The sequence below is a fragment of the Perca fluviatilis genome, chromosome 11, assembly GCF_010015445.1.
Source record: "Perca fluviatilis chromosome 11, GENO_Pfluv_1.0, whole genome shotgun sequence".
In the NCBI taxonomy this organism is placed as follows: Eukaryota; Metazoa; Chordata; class Actinopteri; order Perciformes; family Percidae; genus Perca; species Perca fluviatilis.
The window spans coordinates 37,058,448-37,079,190 of NC_053122.1; the positions used below are offsets into that span (position 1 = coordinate 37,058,448).

Consider the following 20,743-nt stretch of genomic DNA (forward strand, 5'->3'; position numbering starts at 1 on the left):
ACACACACAAAATTTCTCCTTACTGTACCCCGGCTACTGCACTGTAAGTATAGGTACATAACATACACAATTATTGTCACACTTTCACTTATACACACATCCAGCACACTGTGATTTGATGACTTTTGATGCTAATGAGCTGTTTTGGTGTTTACCCGACACGCATGGTGGGTGTTGCATGGGGGCTGCCACCACCTGTTTTTAATGATGTTTATTTGGCACATGTCTGAGGAGTGAAAGGGCGGATGGTGTATGTGTGACTGACTGACAGATGTTTAAGATGAGGGAGGGAATGAATCAAGCAGATAACTCCCACAGATAACCGAACAGTATTACTACCCAGCGTTCCACGAATGATGGTAACATGACCAGGGCTTTGTATCTTTGCTGTTTGCATTTTGAAATGGCATGTTATAATTCTTATTCTCTTATCTCGCTGACTGTTGAAGCATGTTTGCCTCTTCGGAACAGAGACAAATTTGTAAGGCTGTCAAAGGACGGGGCTTCAGCTCGCATTAATGTTTCGGTGAGCTCAGCACTGAAAAGAAAAACCAACCCTGAAGATAACTTTCAGCCTGGTTTTCTTTTAGACATGAATAAATCTGCTTGATGAATAAGAAAGTAGTCAGGTTTCAATAGAAGAGGTTGGAAAGTTGTTTGGAGAATGGACTGTCCTGAGTGCTAGTTACCAGTGCGTCTTTGGCAAAGATAGGGGCCAGTATTTAATTTTGAATGGGTTCCGCTGGCATTCGTCTAACATGTGTCTGTGTATGATTGGATTTGCATGTAGGCTAGACGGCAATCAGTTTTTGGCGGATGAACACTTTTTGGCATATGACACCGGTAGCCGGTGAGTCACAATTAATGATTAATAATCTTTCTAGTCTCATTGCAGTAGTCTATTTGTGCAAATGATTTATTCAATTCAGTTGAATTCAATTCAGTTTCATTTATAGTATCAAATCATAACAAGAGTTATCTCGAGACACTTTACAGAGGGAGTAGATCTAGACCACACTCTATCATTTACAAAGACCCAACAATTCCCACAAGAGCAAGCATTTAGTGCAACAGTGGTGAGGAAAACTCCCATTGAGGCAGAAACTTTGAGTGGTGAGGAAAACTTCCTTTTAGGCAAAAACCTCGGACAGACCCAGGCTCTTGGTGGGTGGTTGTCTGCCGATCCCGGTTAGGGGTACAATGAACAGTGGCAATAATAGTCATAATAAAGATAATGGAACTATGACTAGAAATAGTAGTAGTTGTTGTAGTTCATGGCGTAGCAGGGTGAAGCAGGGCATAGCATGACGTAGCAGGGCATAGCTGGACATAGCAGGGCAAAGCAGGGCACTGCACGGTGTAGCAGGGCATAGCAGGGTGTATCAGGGCATAGCAGGGCGCCTAGCAGGACCACAGTGACAGCTGCAAGCATGATTTAGGTGCCACCCTAATCCTGGGAAAACTGCGGGGCGAGAAAACATAAGGGCTCTGGGAAACAAGCTCCCCAGAGCCTAATCCTTGAATGGTATGAGCAGTGGTCGGGTAATGTGTATATTAAGGCTACTTACGCATTTAGTTGGTCTGCGATCGTCTGCAATGCTTTCTCTAGCTGTTTCAATACAGCGGCCGTGTTTCTTGTTTTTACAAATAATTTATAATAATAATAATAATAGTTTCACATTATCATACTTCACTTTTTAAAAAATTACTTCAGCCTGGCTCGACCTAGTCTCTCCTCCTCAGCCTGGCTTGGCCTTCGTGAAACGCACCAAGCCAGGCTGCACAGATTAGACTAGGTCAAGCCTCGCTTTAATGGTTATCCTGGATTTTTTAAATTCTGCTTTTGTCAAATAGCCCCCAGGTTGGCAAAAAGAAAACATTGTTACCTGAGACAGTAAGCGCTGCATAAAAAATACACTTTTCATTGCAATCAGATTACCATTTCAAAACCTCCATGAGCTATCTTTTATTGTGCAGATCTTGTAGTGATCCTTGTTAAAGTCATACTACCAGGAGTGGTGTTTGAGCCCATTGGAACTTAAGTCCACCCCTTAACCACTTAAGCCATCCTAGTGACATAAAACATTGTGGGAGCACTGGTTTTGATTTGATCAGCTGAATGTAAAATTAAGTGTAATGCTAGTGTCATGCACTGTTTAAATGTTTTCAGGAGGCACAGCGTCCAGGCAGAAGGGATTTCGGGGATGTATTCGCTCCCTGCAGCTAAACGGCGTCACCCTGGACCTGGAGGAGAGGGCCAAGATCACACCCGGGGTTCGAGCCGGCTGCCCGGGTCACTGCAGCAGCTATGGCTCACTCTGCCAGAACCAGGGCCGCTGTGTGGAGAGAGCCAACGGCTTCCAGTGTGATTGTGGCCTGTCAGCATACACCGGAGTTTTCTGCCATACAGGTACACGCACACATATGAAGACACACATAAGTAAAGTTTTCCTGTTGCTGGTGAAGTTAGTGACTGAGATGAATAGCTCTGACATATTATCACCCTTTAAAGTTGTTATGGCACAGTTGTTAATTCACACTTTCAAAAGACAGAGCGCAACATTATCATGTTTTAGGAGTTGTGTTTGTGTCCACCTGATGAATGTATATTTAGTCCAATATTAAATCTCCTGTATCAAAAGACAGATTTATTTGTGTGCTGGTCTGAATTCAAATACCATGAAAGAATTGTACTAAACTTTGCCACTTTTTGGGTTGTTGGGTTTTTGCTATGCTACTTCCTCTGATGTACTAATTTGCTGATTGGCTACATACACCAAGCAGAACTGGTCGCTCGGCCATCCTGGTGATGTTTACATGTTTCTAAATGGCAAAAACCAATCGTTGTTACCTGACACACTAGTTACTTATTTGTTAAGCGCTGTATTAAAAAATACACATTTCAAGGAGCAGCAAGTAGCTCTCAATGCAGTAGTGATGTCAGATTACATACAAGGGTACACAAGGTATCTTTCCTTGAACCTTTTGCAAAGGACAAGGTAGACTACCAGAAGTGGGGGTCAAACCCACGGGGGCTTTTGCCCATTGGATCTTAAGTCCAACACCTTAACCACTCGGCCATCCTGGTTACAAAATGAAATTAATTGGACCCATATATGGAATATATCAGTTAAGGACACAACTGTTGTACGAGGCAGAACGTATGCATTATGGTAACAAACTAACATGCGTCTTTTGAAACTTTGATTTGCATTGTGCATGGTAGAGATACATCCATGTCTATCACGTCCCTCAAGGAGACCCGACTCCTCCACCTGCCTCACTTCATGGGAGGAGAGAGGCAACCTGGAAATGTGTTGTAGAGGGATGCGACATCCTTTCCTCTGAAGCGTCACAGGAATTTGTTAGCTATTGGGGCGGACTTAGCAACCCTTTCAGCTGCACGATTGCTCTCGTGTATCCTCGCCTATAGCTCCTCAATGACCCCTCCTCGGCCCTCGGGGCAGGAATAACAGCTTTGAGACGGCCTTCACTGAGGAGGGACAGAACAACATCTGGTTCAGCAGAGGGCCGAGGAGCAAGGAGCTATTATTAAATAAGGGACATGAGATGCACCCAAGGTTGATACTGGTTTTCGGAGCGAGAGGTTAGGAGTTGCTAATCAGGATGACATAATGGTCATTGCTGAGCCACAGTGGCCTTAAGGGTAAGGCGCTGGCCTTATCTGGCCACTCATCTGGAGTGAAGATATTACAGAGTTTCAATTGATACATGCTTATCTTAAGTTTGATTGTCACAACACCAAGGCAGGGTTTTTACTGCATAGAGGAATTTGTGGTGCCCCCCCAAGGAGAGTTTTAGCCAGCTCCAAAGGTAAATCACCAGCACAAATTATCAAATCAGAAATTTGTCAGAAATAACAGGAAAATGCATTGATTTCTGTCAAATAAGGTAACGCAGACTCATTGCCTTTACTGTACGCTGTCTGACCATGCTTACTGCCGTGCGTAGTCGCCCCGCAAAGGTTGATTCTGAGTGAGAAAAACCCTGCAAGGTGTATATCAACAATCAGTCACAGCTTAAAGTCCACATACATCTTCCCGCAGAGGTGTCGGCCAGCTTCAAGTCGGAGACGTCCGTCAGCTACACCTTCAAGGAGAATCCGTACGAGTTGAGCGGGAACAGCAGCTCTCTGCCGTCCTCCATCTACTCCGACATGACGCTGAGAGGAGAGAACATCTCGCTGAGCTTCAGGACCAACCAGAGTCCGGCTCTGTTGCTCTACGTCAGCTCCCACTACAGAGAGTACCTGTCCCTGGTCATCAACAAGCACGGTGAGGAGGCTTTTATTTTAAAAGGCTAGAGGGTGTGCTTCCAAGTTTTGTGGGGGATGACCAAAATGGATTTGTATAGGGAAGGCAAAGATTCCATAATTTAAGGCGCATTCTTAATGTACTGTACTGCCGAAAAAGACACAGTGGACTTAAATCTTTGACATTATAGCTTGGTTTGGTTTTGGAAATACCTTCCGTAACTGGATCAAAATATTACATCCCAACCCTGTGCCTGAGGTACTGAATGAATGTCTGAGCCCTTCAGTATTACGAGGTTGCCCCCAAGGTTCACCTCTATCACCACTTCTGTTAATACTAGCTGTTGAAACATTAGCAATAGCAGTTAGATCTAGTAGGCAAATACAGGGGATTACAATTCACAACAGAGGCTTTTATTTTGAAAGAGTTTGTTCTTGTGGCAAGCTTGAGGGGGAGTGTCTTGTTTTGATTTAAATCTTCTTCCTTGTTAATGGCCTCCTCCCCAGTTTTTTTGTTCTCCCTTATGTGTCTCATTTATTTGAATTCTTTTTGAACAAGATTATTCAAAGCTGGAGATAAGACGTTTGTACTGAAGTTTCTTTCTTCTCCTTATCCACAAGTTTCTTTCTCCTTCCTTTATCTTCAATCCACTGTGCCTCAAATCTTATCTTAACTCTAATTAGTCCCCTTTTCTTTCCCTCATTCTCTTGTTTTTATCCACATTTTTCAAACCTCTGAGAGTACGAGTGTATTGAATGAATGAAAACTTTATTGAACAACAATCAACAAGAGGTGTTCAAAAGGATAAAAACACAATAAAGCCCAAAGGCTTGTTTCCATTGTGGTCCTTAAAACGGAAGGGGAATACAACACATGGACTAAAAACACTGAGGACAAAGGGGAAAGCGGTCAACTATTAATCAAAACAGACAAATAAAACATCTAAAACACAATAAAAAACAGGGACAGGGACATCTAAACAGACAAAACAGTACAAACAACAGTACAATTCCTAGTACTTCAAGGATCTTTTAAGTTTGTTTATGGACTTGATAACCATTTTTTTGTTGAAGATTTAAAATGAAAGTAGGAGGAGCTTAACAATTTAAGGTTGGAAGGTAAACCATTCCACAAGACAGCTGCCGAGTATAGGAAAGAGTACTTTCCCATACAGCTCTTAAAACAGGAGGGCCTGTAATCTGTGGAACTCCCCCTGGTGGAATAGCAATGCACATCACTAATTTTTGAGAAGTAATTACATAAATACTTGGGTGCCAGGTTATTTCTTATCTTATATACTAAACACAGTTTAAGTTGAGAGACTCTCTCCTCCACTCTGAGCCACCTAAGACTGGAGAAATGGTCAGGGAGAAGATGAGTTCTAGGATGGAGTTTAAGAACCACTCTGATCAGTTTATTTTGACAGATCTGTAGCTTGTCTTTGAGGTTGTAGTAATGCCTGTATACCAAGATGTACAGGCATAGTCGAGATGGCATTGAACAAGGGCATCAGCCACGATTTTCAAGGTGTTACTATCTAAGAGGCTGGATATTCTTGCCAGGAACTTAGTCCTTTGGCTTACCTTTGAGATAACTTTTCGGGCCATAAACTCCCCTGATAGTTTGTTATCCAGTATACAGCCTAAGTAAGTGACCGCTTCCTTGGCCGTAATTTCAACATCATCTACTACTACCCTAAACCCCATAGACTTTTTCAGTTTAACTCTGGACCCAAAAAGAATCGACTCTGTTTTGCCCAGATGGAGAGATAGCTTGTTGTCTGTTAACCAAACACTGAGGTTAAGGAGCTCTAAACTAAGCAACCTTTCCACCTCTGATTTCTCTTTATGAGAGACTAAAATAGCTGAGTCATCTGCAAATAAAAATAAATTACAAGTTATAGCAGACGACATATCATTAACATATAACAGAAAAAAGAGAGGACCCAAAATGCTCCCCTGGGGAACACCACACGTTAATTTAAGTGGTGAGGACAAAGTCCCTTCCACATCTACCACCTGTTCTCTGCCAACCAGGTATGACCTCACCCACTGCAGAGAAGTACAAGAAAATCCCAGAGCTTTAAGTTTGTTTAAAAGGATATCATAGTGAACCGTATCAAAGGCTTTTTGAAGGTCCATTAACACCATGCCACAAAAGTTCCCCTTATCTACCTCTTTCCTAATAAAATCTGAAAGGTAAAGCAGACAGGTATCAGTGGAATGGGCTTTTCTAAAGCCTGATTGAAAGTCAAATAAAAGGTTCTGCTCTGCTAGATAACTGTCTATTTGATCATAAATTATCCTTTCAACAATTTTTGATATTGAACTCAGGATAGATACAGGGCGGAAATTTCCAGGATCAGATTTAGGCCCCTTTTTATATAAAGGTATCACTCTTGCCACCTTAAATTTATTTGGAAAATGGTTTTTTTCAATGGATAAATTAATAAGATAGGTTATGACAGGAGTGATTTTTTCAGCAGCATCTCTTAGAAATCTGGGAGCGCAGTTGTCAAGACCAGTAGCCTTAGAAGGATTCAGGCCTTTAAGTTTTTCAAGTACTAGCTCCTCTGTTACTTGTTTGAAAAAAAACGTGTTTGGCCGAACTCCCTTTTCTTCATAAAACTTATGTACCCTCTGTGGATCACTAAAAACACCCGAAGTAGATGGAAGCTTCTGCACCAGATTTTTTGCAATTGTTGTGAAGAAATTATTAAAAGTATCTGCGACCAATTTTTTATCATACAATATGGACCCATTAATATCTAGGCCGATTTTACCTGGTTTTTGCTTAGGGTTCTCTTTCGTTCCCAAAGGCCTAAGAGTTGCCCACAATTTCTTGGGATCCTTTTTATGCTCCTCAATTTTAGACATAAAAAAGTCCTTTTTCGCCTTATCCACCATTCGCTGTACCTTATTTCTAAGTATTTTATATTCATTAAAAAGCGCTGGCAGTTTTGTTTTTTTAAACTCACTTAAAATTGTATTCCTCAAGTAAATAGTGTCCATGATATCATTGTTTATCCAAAGTTGAGATCTCTGTTTAATCCTGGTCTCTTTTAATGGAGCTATCTTGTCAAGTACTTCCAAGAAAATAGATTGAAAGCGATCCCATGCTATATCAACGTCACATATGTTGGTAATTTCCAACCAGTTAATATTATTTAGTATGTTCTGAAATTGGTTGACATCGTACCCTTTTAAACTTCTACTCTTCACAGATTTATGACATTTAATCTGAGCCCTCTTAACTTTCCTGGTACAGTAAGTTAAAAAATGGTCACTAATTCCATACACAATGACACCACTTTGTAGGATTTTACATGTGTCAGATACCATGATATGGTCAATAGCAGTTTGGCTATGTTCCGTTATTCTGGTTGGAGCATTAATTAATTGGGTTAGACCATGCATTTTCAGGAAATCACAAAAGCCATTGAACATTGGCCCTTCTATATTAAAAACATCAATATTATTATCTGCCATTAAGATGACTTCCCGGTGTAAAAAATCCTGGCAACCTGCAAATACGCTTTCCAAGGATTGGATGAAGTCATTCTGATTTGGAGGCCTATAAACAACACCAAACAATATTGGTTTGCTTTTTGGAAGTAAAATATCAATCCATACAGCTTCAAGGTTGTCATTGACCAAATCCTGTCTTAAAGACTGTCTTATTGAAGAGAGTTTCTTTTCCGGCTCTTTGTCTTCCTCCCTGAACTTTTTTCAATTACTTTTCTCTGTTCCTATCTCCTCCCAGCCGCTCATCTCACCTCGCTTCCCCTCTGAGTCCTATCATTTTCTCCTGATATCGTCCTCTCCTCCTGTCCTTCTTCCTCCCTCTCTCCTCCTCCTCCTCCTCCTCTGTTGTGCTCTGCAGCTTTACCAGATCAAGATGTGTCAGATCTTTCCTCTGTCTGGATTCACACCCCGTCAGCCTCTACTGCCTTTTAATCTGTCCAGCCGGGCCGGCTATTATGTTTTTTTGTCTCAGGCTGAAGAGAATGTGTTCGCTGGTCTCATCACTGAGACCTGATGAGTGATGCTGGGGGGGAATAAAAGTGTGGTGGGCTGCTAATGGGTGGCAGGTCAGTGTTCTGCTGAAGGAAACAGAAGAAGACTTGCTTGAGTCTTATTAACTTTTGTGTAAAATAATTATGTTGTGAGTTTTAGGAGTAGTAGGAGGCACTTTGAATTTAAAATGACATTTTCATCATCCAGGAGTCACAGTATTGGCACTTTGCTGCCAGATTAGATGTAAATGGGTTCTTTCTGTTGTTAATGACTCAGAGAAAGCTGATGGACAGCAAGGGCATTAAAGGTTTTCATGCTGACAGTGGAGTCTTCAGTTAAATGCACTTAAACTGAAGTTTCCAATTAAATCCCTGAGAGCTTTCTCTTGTTTGCCCCTGAGATGGCTCATTTATTTTTACCCTCGACTTCACTTACACCTCCTCAGCCCAAACACAACCTCTCTACTCTACTACTAACGTGTATTTTCAACAATAAATGTGTTATAAGAGCTTAAGCTGGTAGCTGGAGGTCCTCCTACAATAACTCATTAGTCCTTCACATACAACTTTGTTATGCTTTTTTACACTAATATAGTGTGTAGTATGCCAGTGTTGTAGTACTCGAGATCAGCATTGGTCTTAAAGGAGAATTCCGGTCGATTTCAACATGTAGCTCTGTTGTTTGTAAATTTGGAGTGCTGTCAGTAGCAAGAAAAATTGTAAAAATCGGTGTTGCCTACATCGCGTTATCCTCCTGCTAGCGTTAGCACCCAGGGCCCAGTTTTTCAAAAGTAATCCAGTGAGATTTCTGATCACGGATTGGATCAAATCTTGGAAATGGGTTTTTCAAAAGCAAAAGAGGGATTCTGAACTAAAATCAGATCATGTAATCCCATTTTACATTTGATCTGGATCAATCCTGGCCTTTGGGTTTTTCAAAACTTTGAACTTGGTTTGGAATCTATTTGATCCTAAAAACAGGATTATCCTGATCCCATCAGAAGGGTGGATTCAGTTGTGATTTTTCGAACCAAATAAAATGAGAGAGTTTATTTTTTTTTATGTGAATGATCATAAAATAAAGGTTTACTGATGATATATACATTTCTTCATATTTAAAGCATATATGAAGCATGTCACATCTAATGAGATATGGACTATTGGATAGTATTGCTTTTGTTTTGTTATTTAACATTATAACAAATAATGAATGTAAAATGTTTCTGTTTATTAGAGTGTTTCCATTTCTTAAAATTAAAACAAACAATGGCTATTTGTGGCCACCGATATTTTGCCTACCTGTTGTTCTTTGCTGAGCCTATAGGCTACACTGTTGGTTCCATTTAAGGCTCTGGTAAACAGGATTTGGTAATCCTGAAATTTGGTATTTGGATCACAGTTATGTAATCCAATATTCCTTGCTAAACTGGCAAAAAATAAGATGGATCAGGTGATCCTGGATAGCAAAACATGGGATTTCCAAACCCGGATCAATTTGATCCAGATTACATATTTTGAAAAACTGAGCCCTGGAGATTGAAACCGGGCAAGTTTTAAATGTGCTTTTAGCCTCTTAACATGTTGGAGATGTCATTACAAGTGCCTACTCATGTGAAGGGATTCCTTCCGAGTGAACACAGTGAATCTGACTGCAGTAGATGTGAAAGAAATGCATAAAAGTTGTGCTAATTCATACCTCTGTTTAGTGTGTGTTGAGACGGCAAGACTTAGGGACTGTCTACAAACTAAAAACACAGAAAAGAGATGTGGTGTATTTTATAGCAATGGTGTAATGCTGTGTGGAGAGGAATCCGCCAACACCGTCCTTGATTATAAAGGTTTATTTACATCAAAGAATTCAGCATCAATTTACAAGCTCTGCAGAGCTGGAGAGCGACAGTTTCCCAATTCTCCAATAGTCACTCTGAGGTTCTTTGTGTAAAGGACACATATCTAGACTTCATAAATTGTGTGGGATCAATAATTGACCAATGCCTACAAGCCAACTGGCCTTATTTTCAACAAAGACATTTCTATCTTGGGGGCCCCACTGATAACACATTCCAGATGTTTCCAGCGAGGTGTCCTCTGAAAGTAGGGTAAAGTGCATCTGAGTTCTCCTGTCGAATCTTAGGTACCAGTCATAAATGTTCAGGTAAAGCTTAAATACAAGTTATATAGAATGGTCAGATACAATAGGATGATAATACTTCAGAGATTCAAAAATATTTTCAAATTTTTTTTTAAGTAAGCGCTGTAGTACAACTAGCAGTTATAGTTGAGGTAAGTTTGGAGACACTACATTATTTAATAATTGAATTAATAAATATTTTTGTTGTATCTCTTTTCGGTGTTGTAGTTTGTAGACGGCCCCTAAATTTAAAACCTGCCCCGTTTTAGTCGCCTGGGTGCTAACGCTAGCAGGAGGATAACACAGTGTAGGCAACACTGATTATTTTCCTTTTTCTCGCTACTGACAGCACTCCAGATTTACAAACAACAGACCTACGGGTTGAAATCGACCAGAATTCTCCTTTAAGACCGGTCTCGAAACCACTTTTTCAAGGTCTCTGTCTCGTCTTGGTATCGATCGCAATTTTACTTCATGCCGTCTCAGTCTCAGATGAAGAGGACTCTGGATTTTATTTCAAGACCGATCAAGACCACAACTACAGGGATATCAATAAATTGCCTGTGCATTGTCTAATTTTATGTTATCATCACTGTAATAGGATGTATAACGTCCTGCTTCCAATGCAACCAATAACTTGACTCATCTCTAGTTTGAAATGTGTTAATGTTTACCCCCTCTCCTCCCCCAACACACACTCCCAAAACATTATTATTATTTTATACAAGTTTTGAGGTTTGCTTACCTACAGTAAATATATATATATATATATATATATATATATATATATATATATATATATATTATATATATATATATATTGTCTGCAGTAATTTATGTAATTCCTGGAAATGTTACAAACTAAAGGTACCTAATAGTGTTACAGGGTTTTTTTATCAACAAATTGGATGCTTTCTCTTACACCTCCATTACTTTGTGAAAAGTGAGCAGTTTTACTATAGTAAAGGAAGTGTTTTTCACATTTTTTATAGCTGTGTATGTAACCTCAGACACCTGACCTGGACATCTTGGTATCTCTGCTCTTTTACCTGTTCACTGTTTCTCTCAAACGGTACAATGTATAACTGTTAATTCTTATTTGGTGTTTCTTTATTTCCAAAAAAGGCTTTAGGAGCATTCCCTTTATACTGTATATACAGTATTTGTTCACTGCCCACTGTCGTCTAGCAATAAAAAAAAACTGTAAATATATTTTTACCCTGTTAGAAAGATTTAAAGATTACAGGACATGATGAGGCCAACATTTTAGAAAAAATAAAACTTCACTTAGAACTAACGTTTGAAATGCTAATATTTTAGGTGTATAGCTCTGAAGGTGAACTTTTTTGTGAGATCTAAAACGTAAGCCCATGGTTTGATGTGTGTGTGTGTGTGTGTGTGTGTGTGTGTGTGTGTGTGTGTGTGTGTGTGTGTGTGTGTGTGTGTGTGTGTGTGAAGATGTGCTGGAGGTGAGATACAAGCTGGACGGCAGCCGAGACGCTGAAGTGTTGAGGAGCAGAGTGAAGAGCCTGGCCAACGGACAACTGCACACTGTTACCATCAGGAGACTGACGGACTCTGTGTCTGTGCAGGTAACCTCATCCCTTCATCCAGTCCTTGTAGCTAACACCTTAGTCTACATCCACGACGTTTCACTTCTGGGATTCTTTCCAGAAGTTTCACTCTCTTCGTCCGGATGTCCGTCATCTTCCTCTTTCTTTGTGTTGGCGTTCTAACCTCCGGTGGATTTGTGAGGACTATGGTTAACTGCTCCTCAGATCTCTGCAGGGTAAATCCAGACAGCTAGCTAGACTATCTGTCCACTCCACGTTTTCTGTTGCACGACTAAAACTACTTTTGAACGTACACGTTCCACCAAAACAAGTTCCTTCCCAAGACTATTTTCAGAGGCACCATGGCTCTGTTTGGCGCTTAGCACCGCCCAAGACCATTATGATTGCTTTAAAGAAATGGCAATAAACTGGAGCATGTTTTTCTCCCATCCCAGAATGCTGTGTGGACCAGCCAGACCTTCCTCCACAGCGCTGTGGAGGAAGGTCTAGCAATGCGAAACACCTTAGCAAACCAAACAGTAGGCTACGCACACATCCAGCAGACACAGAGCCGCAAGAAAATCCCTTTGGGGTCTTGTTTCTGGACATCTGACCAATATTAGTCCAATATTTACTCTCCTCCTTGCTTCGCTTTGGTCTCCTGCTGTTCAACATGTTCCTCTTTCTTCACCAGCTGCACACTAACTTTGTCTGTCCGCTGTCTGGTGCTGGCCAGGAAGCATCAACTTGAATTGTCTGAGCTAATTTGAGGAAACAGCCAGCTACTGTGTTATATGCGGAGGCTGGGGAGAACCATGAGACTCAACCATACATTAAATGTGCTTTAAAGGCAAAACAATGAGCTAAAAGACACCTAAATGGGACATATTATGCTAATTTTCAGGTTAACATGTTAAAATGCATTATGTTCCAAAAACACATAATTTTGCTCATACTGCCTGCCTGAATATAACTGTATTCACCCTCTGTCTGAAATACTCTGTTTTAGTGCCTGTGTCTTTAAGCCCTACTCCCAGAATAAAAAAGCCCAGTCTGCTCTGAGCATGAGCTCTCAGCATGTAACGGCACTGTAGTGGCACTCTCTATATACTGTATAGCCTAGTATAGTTGTGACATCACAACCAATTATTACATTAATAACAACAATTATTCTTTTTTTGAGGTTTGTAACTCTTTTTTTGTTGCTTTTCCTGCACTTTTTTCACTACCACCAGATTCACCACTATCATCAACTTATTACCACTAGTTTTACAAAAGAAATGTAATTCATGGTGAATGAACCTCATTTATATGAAATTATACCTCATTTTTGAATTAAAAAAAGAAGAAGGTGAAATTGTGAATTATTTCGACAAATAGTTACAGTTGAGTGGATAATAACTGTCAAAGTTTATTCAGGATACTGTTTAGAAACCATTTCATTGTTTTTTCAAATGCTATAAAATTTTATAAAACACCCCAAATTCTATGAAAGTAGTGATCTGACCCTTCATTTTACTCGAGAAGAGCGTTGTATGGAACAACGCATGTTATTTTTGGGCAAACATTTTTTTTAGATTATGTTTTGGGCATTTTAGGCCTTTATTTTTGACAGGACAGCTGAAGCCATGAAAGGGGAGAGAGAGGGGAATGATATGCAGCAAAGCACCGCAGGGTGGAGTCAAACCCGGGCCCACTGCTTCAAGGATTAAACCTCTATATATGGGCGCCCACTCTACCAACTGAGCTACCTGGGCTCCCAGAATTCCCAAATTTCTGATGTAGAAACTTTGAAAACGGGTCAAATTTGACCCCAGGACAACAGGAGGGTTAAAGGCACATTTTCTGAATCCTGGCTGTGTGCATTTCTCTGTGGATTGAGCGTTTTGATACTTTCACAGTATTTATACAGCACTTTGACCTGCTTTATAATATAAAAGACATGGAAATCTCACTTTTTACAATACGGAACCTTTAAAATCTCTGTAAAGCTGCAGAGTTGGATGTTAATTCTCAGTCATCTTGGTTTCACATTACACAGAGTCAATTCATTCAGTTGAGATATCAAAAATATTACTCAATGCAGGTTGAAGGACATTTCATAGGATCTCTGGGATGGACTATAGAGATGTGTCTGCTTATTGCAGTACTGCCTACTGCCTATTTCTCGAATGGGAAATGTTTTCTGTCAGCATGAGACCAGTCTAACGCCTTGTAACTACATGTTTCAGTCATGTCTGACTGGGCCAATACACTTATTTTTTATCAAAATATCTGCCTACACCAGCCGCAGAGTAGCATCGTAATGGCCTGCAACAGCCACTTTGGTAACACTTTACTTTAAGCTGCCCTATTTAGCATTTACAACACACTGTAATGCAGTTGAATGCTGAAATAAGGACATTTTTATGCATTTTAAGACATCTTATAAATTATTATAAGTGTGCCTCAGCCTCCACTAACAGTATGTATGCACACAGGAGAAGTTATATATACAAATATATTAATAAACACTAATATCTGCCCACAGCTACATTATAGTGTGTATTAAATGTTAATATACTGCATATACTGTAAATGCTAAATAGGGGCACTTAAAGGACAATTCCGGCGAACGACGAACGCCGTGTAACCAGTAACCAATAAAATAGTTCAAGCACGGCCCTATGTCATGACTGTTTTACCAAGATGGTGCCTGCCTGTACACCGTATGGTACTGTCTATATAAACTATCTTTTTACTAAACTGTCTGTACGCTTACAAAGTTCTCAATGCTTCAGTTTACCTGTAGGGACCCTAATTATGCTACCGTGGAAGTGTGGTGCTATTTCAAGCCTCATTAGTGGTGTAGAAATAGAGATTTCTTTTTACTTTAACATGCCCCAACTAGCTTTATAAGCTAATAAGCTGTTTGTGATAAAACTGGTCACATGCGATGATACGATTAGCATGAAAACATATCCCAGAGAACGGTTGACTCGGTACCCATGTCTTATTAACCCCTAGGTTCATTCTGCGCCGGAATTGTCCTTTAAAGTTAAGTGCTGCAACATCTTTTTGCGCTTCAAGTCTTCAGGTTTTCTTTCGACTTACGCACTCAAGTTCTACACGGTGTAATGGACTGCAAAACGCAGCAGCTGCTGCCGATGATGTGCTGCTTAACCTTGTTCCATGTTTGCCAAATGAGGCACGGTCTCAAGGGCCAATACAATGGCACACATACAGATGCACACACAGGCAGTCCCATCGACTGCAAGCGTGTACTCTGGTGCAATATTGTGATATTCATCTCTATGATAAAGCCCCCATCAGCACTTCACCGTCCTGGATGCAGCTACGGCAGGGCAGCATCTTTATCTTCTGAATGTCTTATCTTGTTAACAACAGCCCCAGGTGATATATGAGTTTAACAGGCAACAGCCTGGATGTCTGTATAATTATCAACCCCCTAACAGGAAATACAAGCTGACCTGGCCTTGCATGGGTGAGGCTCCAGTGAAATGTAAGGTGCATCTCATGTTATCAGTTTATATCATACTGAATTATCATGTTCTTATATAATTATTATATCTCTGGAAACATACTCTAAAGGCAGAAGGTGACAGTTTAGTCTGGAGAAATATATCTCAACAACTGTTTACGTTGCACTGGGTGTGTTTTGGTCCCCAAAACATAAGTCTAAATATTTCTAGCACATATACAGGTTGAACCCCCATCCTGGCATCCTCAGGCCAAAATGTAATATTTGCATAAAAGATATCTACTGCTAGGAGTCTCCAAAGTTAGACATTTTCAAACGCAAATTCAACTAAAAAATTCTCCTCTTACAGATCGACCAAAACGCCAGAGAAGACTTCAACCTGACATCTGACGGAGAATTCAGCGCCATCAAGACGTTGGTGTTGGGCAGAGTGCACGGTAAGTGAGGAGGCAGTAAAAGCAGAGACAAGGCCTTGCTATTTAGAGAGCACTCGGACCTACACTCATCTAATTAACAGCTTTAAGATGTTTGACCTCATCTGATGCACAGTTTCAGCACCAAATGGATATTAAATATGATTCATTGTTATCTGAAAAAGAAGTCTACAGCAAAATGTAAGACCTGCTTTGGCATGAAGTTTAGCATTGCATTATGTTTATATTTCATTTCAGAAGAGTTCACAGTCTGAGCAGAGCAGTTCCAAGCGCTGCAGACACTGAAGTTTAGCTCCTTCTGTTATGTCTAATCTAAACTGGACCACACAGTAAACTGCTAAGAGAGAGAAAAAAGATGAAATATCGGGATCAAATTCAAAGTGGCATTTCTTTGTTTAGAAAGGCATTTCTTTCTTGCCTGTACTGTAAATTCCTAAATATTATAAGGATAGCCAGCTACAAAACATACTACCAATGATATAAGTGTGTTGTTGCTACTTCTATGGCTAAAGCAGACATGGTAGCTTGTATAAGTTAATTAAGTACATTTTCTACTTGTGACAAAAGTTGTGTTCAGAATCATTAATTTTCTGGTATGTCCAGAATGTAAGTGCCTCTGCCATGTTAATAGTTTTTAGTTAATGAACACTATACAGTAACATTGTTGTTGAGTTTATATTGAAAGAAATCCATTCATTTATCAGTGTTGATATGTTTTTTAAATGGGTGAAAATCTTATAAATCAATAATGCAAAATAATAATCTGCAAATCCAGACAAAAATCTCATGACATAACATTCATACTTTGCTCCAATTATGCTGGTTTCAAGTTCACTGTCAAAAGAAATCTAGAAAACCATGATGCATAGTTGATTAGTTGTTGTAAATATCATGTGTGGCACCTTTCGCTCTCTATACTAACTAGGAGAGATGATTAAAAAATAAAAGAGAAACATTATTGGACACCTTCTACAAGCTTTAGCAAGTATGGATATGTTTTAGCCTGACAAGCCAGACCCACATCCAGATGTTGGGTCTGGGAACTCACCATTGGTAGGGCTCAATCCGAGGGGCGGGATAAACGGATGTCTTTCAAATCCCCTCTGCACGCAGTAGGATAGCGCTACAACCAACCAGAGCAACGCTAGTTGATAGATTCAACTTTTGCCGTATCCGGTCGGCAAAACTCCCAACACATCTTCCTTTTTTAAGAATGACTTCAGTGCCGTTCTTTGGTCTTTTCTCAAAGAAAAGCTGAACTCCAAGTCTTCCAGAGTCGCAGTCAAAGCCGATTCCAAAGACCGCTGTTAGCCAGCAGCAGCAGCCATCTTCGTTTTCAAGTAGCGGGGAATTCACGCGGAATCGTCGCAACTTTGCCGTCATTATGTTAAGCCCGCCCACCGACTCTATACACGATGTGATTGGCCCGGCCAGAGTTTGGTTTTTCCAGCTCGCAAGCCAGCGGAGAGTTGCTAGACGACCCTGGCTGCAAATTACATTTGCTGCCGCTAGGGTGGTCTAGATTTCTTGGCTCGATATGTTTAGCATAAGTAAATGAGTGCAGGGTCAAGTTAAAGCAGGAGTATGCTTTCCTGTAAATCCCATGCACAGATGTTGAGTCTGGGCCTCTGGAAGGGTTAGACCACATCTCCTGTGTGTGTAGTCCTGGATCTGTAAAAGAGTTGGTGAGAGACAGTAACTGGCTCCATCATGACTTATTCATGTTCTCTTTAAAGGCCCAGTGTGTAACATGTTTAGTTGTTCATTCTCTAAATCTGTGTTGCCCGTTCACCAACTTGTCCTTTTTCATGAATATTTACCACCACCATCAATTCCAAGTATTCCTTTTGGCTTGAAATTTTACATTAGCGTTTGCATGAACTGGGGTAAACGCTCCATATTCATGCTCCATCTTGAAATACGTTAGCCGGTAAGAGACATACAGGACATACTGCTCCACCTTTCACGTTTTCTCTGTCACATGATAAACTCTCAGGAGCTGCTAATGCTGCTAATGGGTATCGTAGAAACATGGAGGACCACACGTATTCAAAATCAGAATTTCAGGAACAGGAGTCTTCTTCTTCTTCGCCCAGAAAAAGGAGATTGAAAAGAGCAAGAGATCGGCTTTTTGAAGCGTGAAGGCTACCGTAGCTGTGATACCTACTTTGAACTGCGTGGTGCGAGAAAGTTGATTGTGATATATGATCTCAATCTGATGGGAGAAATTCCCACACAAGGTCCACCTTTAAGAAGCTCCATCAGAGATGGACAGATATATAAGATGTTAATAACACCAGGGGCTGAGAGGTCGGATGCTGCAGTCACACCTCTCTGATAAAAGAAATAACTTTAATCTGAGGCATGCATCAAGTAATATCAAATAATGACCATAAGAGAATGATTGATTTGGCACGGATACAAAATGTATCTAAAAGTGTTCTGATTTGTTTATGATTTCTGTGCTCGGTTTTATTCAAGTGGCCCTTTACTTAGGGTGACCAGATTTTGCGTGTGACCGTAGTGCTTGTGCGCGCACACGCTTTTTAACGTGAACATGTGCCAGCCCAGGTCAGACACAGACAGTAACTTCATTGTTTTTATCCTAGGCTCCTCGTCTAATAATAAGTGTTTTTTCCTGTGAAATTAACAAAATTGCAGTAACAGCTTTTTTTCAGTTTTGTGTGAGATTTATGTTGAGATATTTTCTAAAAAAGATTTTTTTAAGTGTTATTTATTCCAATAACAGCAAAGTAATTAAAATGATTTATTGACCTATTTCTACCTTTTTCTGAATCAATGTATGCTGCAAATATCTTTAGTTAAAGAGAAACAGATTACAATCCAAATATAAAACATAATGGAATATATTGCAGTAAGGCTGTCAGGAATTCTGTATTGCTTTCAACTATTTATTCTCCTTTGGATGGACTACAAAATCCATGTGTCAGAGCAAACATGCACGCCACATATCTTAGGGAGTAACTAATTCAGATCCTCCAAGATCTTATGTTCTTTTGGATGTAAAGCTCCAGTGTGTTTTAACCCCGTCATGTCAGTATGTGACCGGTCCTCCCTTCTGTCAAACCAGAGGAGGCCAAGAGTCAGATCAGGATCGGAAAAGCAGCAGGAAAGTGGATTTTCTGTCGTTTCCTGCCAACCCTGTCATCCATCAGCTTAACTAATGGACCCAGAAGGAACACAGGGCGGGGGGGGAGGGGAGGGGGAGTAAGGAGTGTGTCTGCTGAAAGAAGCGTAGAGGCTGCAGGAATGTTTCCTGTTGCTCTCATCAACATGCAGATGTGTCCCGGTAAAAAAACACAGTCACCTCTCCGTCATGTGAACAGACACTGATGCAGCTGCTCACGACGGGAAATGTCGCCTTTCACAGCTGCTGTTTATAGTGCTGTGGAGGAGCGGAGGTGAATGATGGAGAGATTGAAGTCCATCAAATGGACAGATAGGGGGGAGAGCGCACATCAGTCTCAAGGAGTGATAGCTGCAGACTGGAAGCTGAATTATTGTCTGCTGTAATGAGGGTGTGTGTGTGTGTGTGTGTGTGTGTGTGTGTGTGTGTGTGTGTGTGTGTGTGTGTGTGTGTGTGTGTGTGTGTGTGTGTGTGTGTGTGTGTGTGTGTGTGTGTGTATGTGTGTGCTAATCATTAGAGTCAATGTGCTGCCACGATTGTGCTGCTCTGATAACAGGGAAGTCAAAGACCCTGTCAGTGTATGCCATGATTTGTATTGATCGACTCCCCCCACTGGTTTAGAGACTACAGCCTCTGTTTCCAATCTTTGTGTTAAGCTAAAGTAATAGCATTAGTAATCTTCTCATCTACCTCTCGGCAAGAAAGCAAATAAGAAAAAAAAAAGAAGGCGAATAAGCCTATTTGTCACCTGATTCTGGAAAAACATAGAAACTACTTTATTTCCCCTATTTAGCATTTACAACACACTGTAATGCAGTTGAATGCTGAATTAAGGACATTTTTATGTGTTTTAAGACATCTTATACATTATTATAAGTGTGCCTCAGCCTCCACTAACAGTATGGGTGCACACAGGAGAAGTTATAGTTGACAAATACATTAATAAACACTAATATCTGCCCACAGCTGCATTATAGTGTGTTTTAAATGTTAATATACTGCATGTAAATGCAAAATAGGGGGACTTAAAGTTAAGTGCTGCAACATATTTTTGGGCTTCAAGTCTTCAGGTTTTCTTTCGACTTCCGCACTCAAGTTCTACACGGTGTAATGGACTGCAAAACGCAGCAGCTGCTGCCGATGACGTGCCGCTTAAACTTGTTCCATGTTTGCCAAATGAGGCACGGTCTCGAGGGCTAATACAATGGCACACATACAGATGCACACACAGGCAGTCCCATTCAAAGTGTCATTTCTTTGTTCAGAAAGGCATTTCTTTCTTGCCTGTACTGTAAATGGCTAAATATTATAAGGATGCTTCTTCTAGAGCAGTTTTGTAGTGGCTTTTGGAACAAAAAGTCATGATTTCCAATTTGAGGGTGGTCAAATCATATTTTTATTACAGTTTTTTCCAACTGCTTACACACAAAATCTTTTCATGTCACACGATTTTTGAAACCTCTCACTCAAAGTGCAAAACTACACAGCAAATCTCCAAAACCATAAGCTATTTCTCAGCCTTTCACTCAGTTTTCAATTGCATAAAACACTTTTTTCAAAACATTAAACACAATTCTCTACCTAAGACACAAAAATCTAACAAGAAGTGACTTGCTATCCATTTCTAAACACAACCAATCAAAATGCTACACTTATTTACCAGGGCACACACACACACTCCTCACATGTGCAAACACATTATGTCAT

The 20,743-nt window shown here is 40.4% G+C and overlaps 1 protein-coding gene and 1 non-coding gene across 2 annotated transcripts in view; one reads left to right on the plus strand and one right to left on the minus strand.

Moving 5' to 3' along the window:
- The window catches only part of LOC120568208 (contactin-associated protein-like 4), a 207,526-nt gene that overhangs the window by 178,530 nt on the left and 8,253 nt on the right, over positions 1-20,743 (plus strand). The window contains exons 18-21 of the mRNA XM_039815567.1: positions 2,171-2,410; positions 4,068-4,295; positions 11,879-12,012; positions 15,804-15,891. Coding sequence (XP_039671501.1) covers positions 2,171-2,410; positions 4,068-4,295; positions 11,879-12,012; positions 15,804-15,891 — 690 coding nt within the window. The remainder of the gene's footprint in view (positions 1-2,170; positions 2,411-4,067; positions 4,296-11,878; positions 12,013-15,803; positions 15,892-20,743) is intronic.
- Positions 3,006-3,088, minus strand: trnal-uaa. The gene has a single exon. It is a non-coding gene; the product is annotated as a tRNA-Leu (tRNA).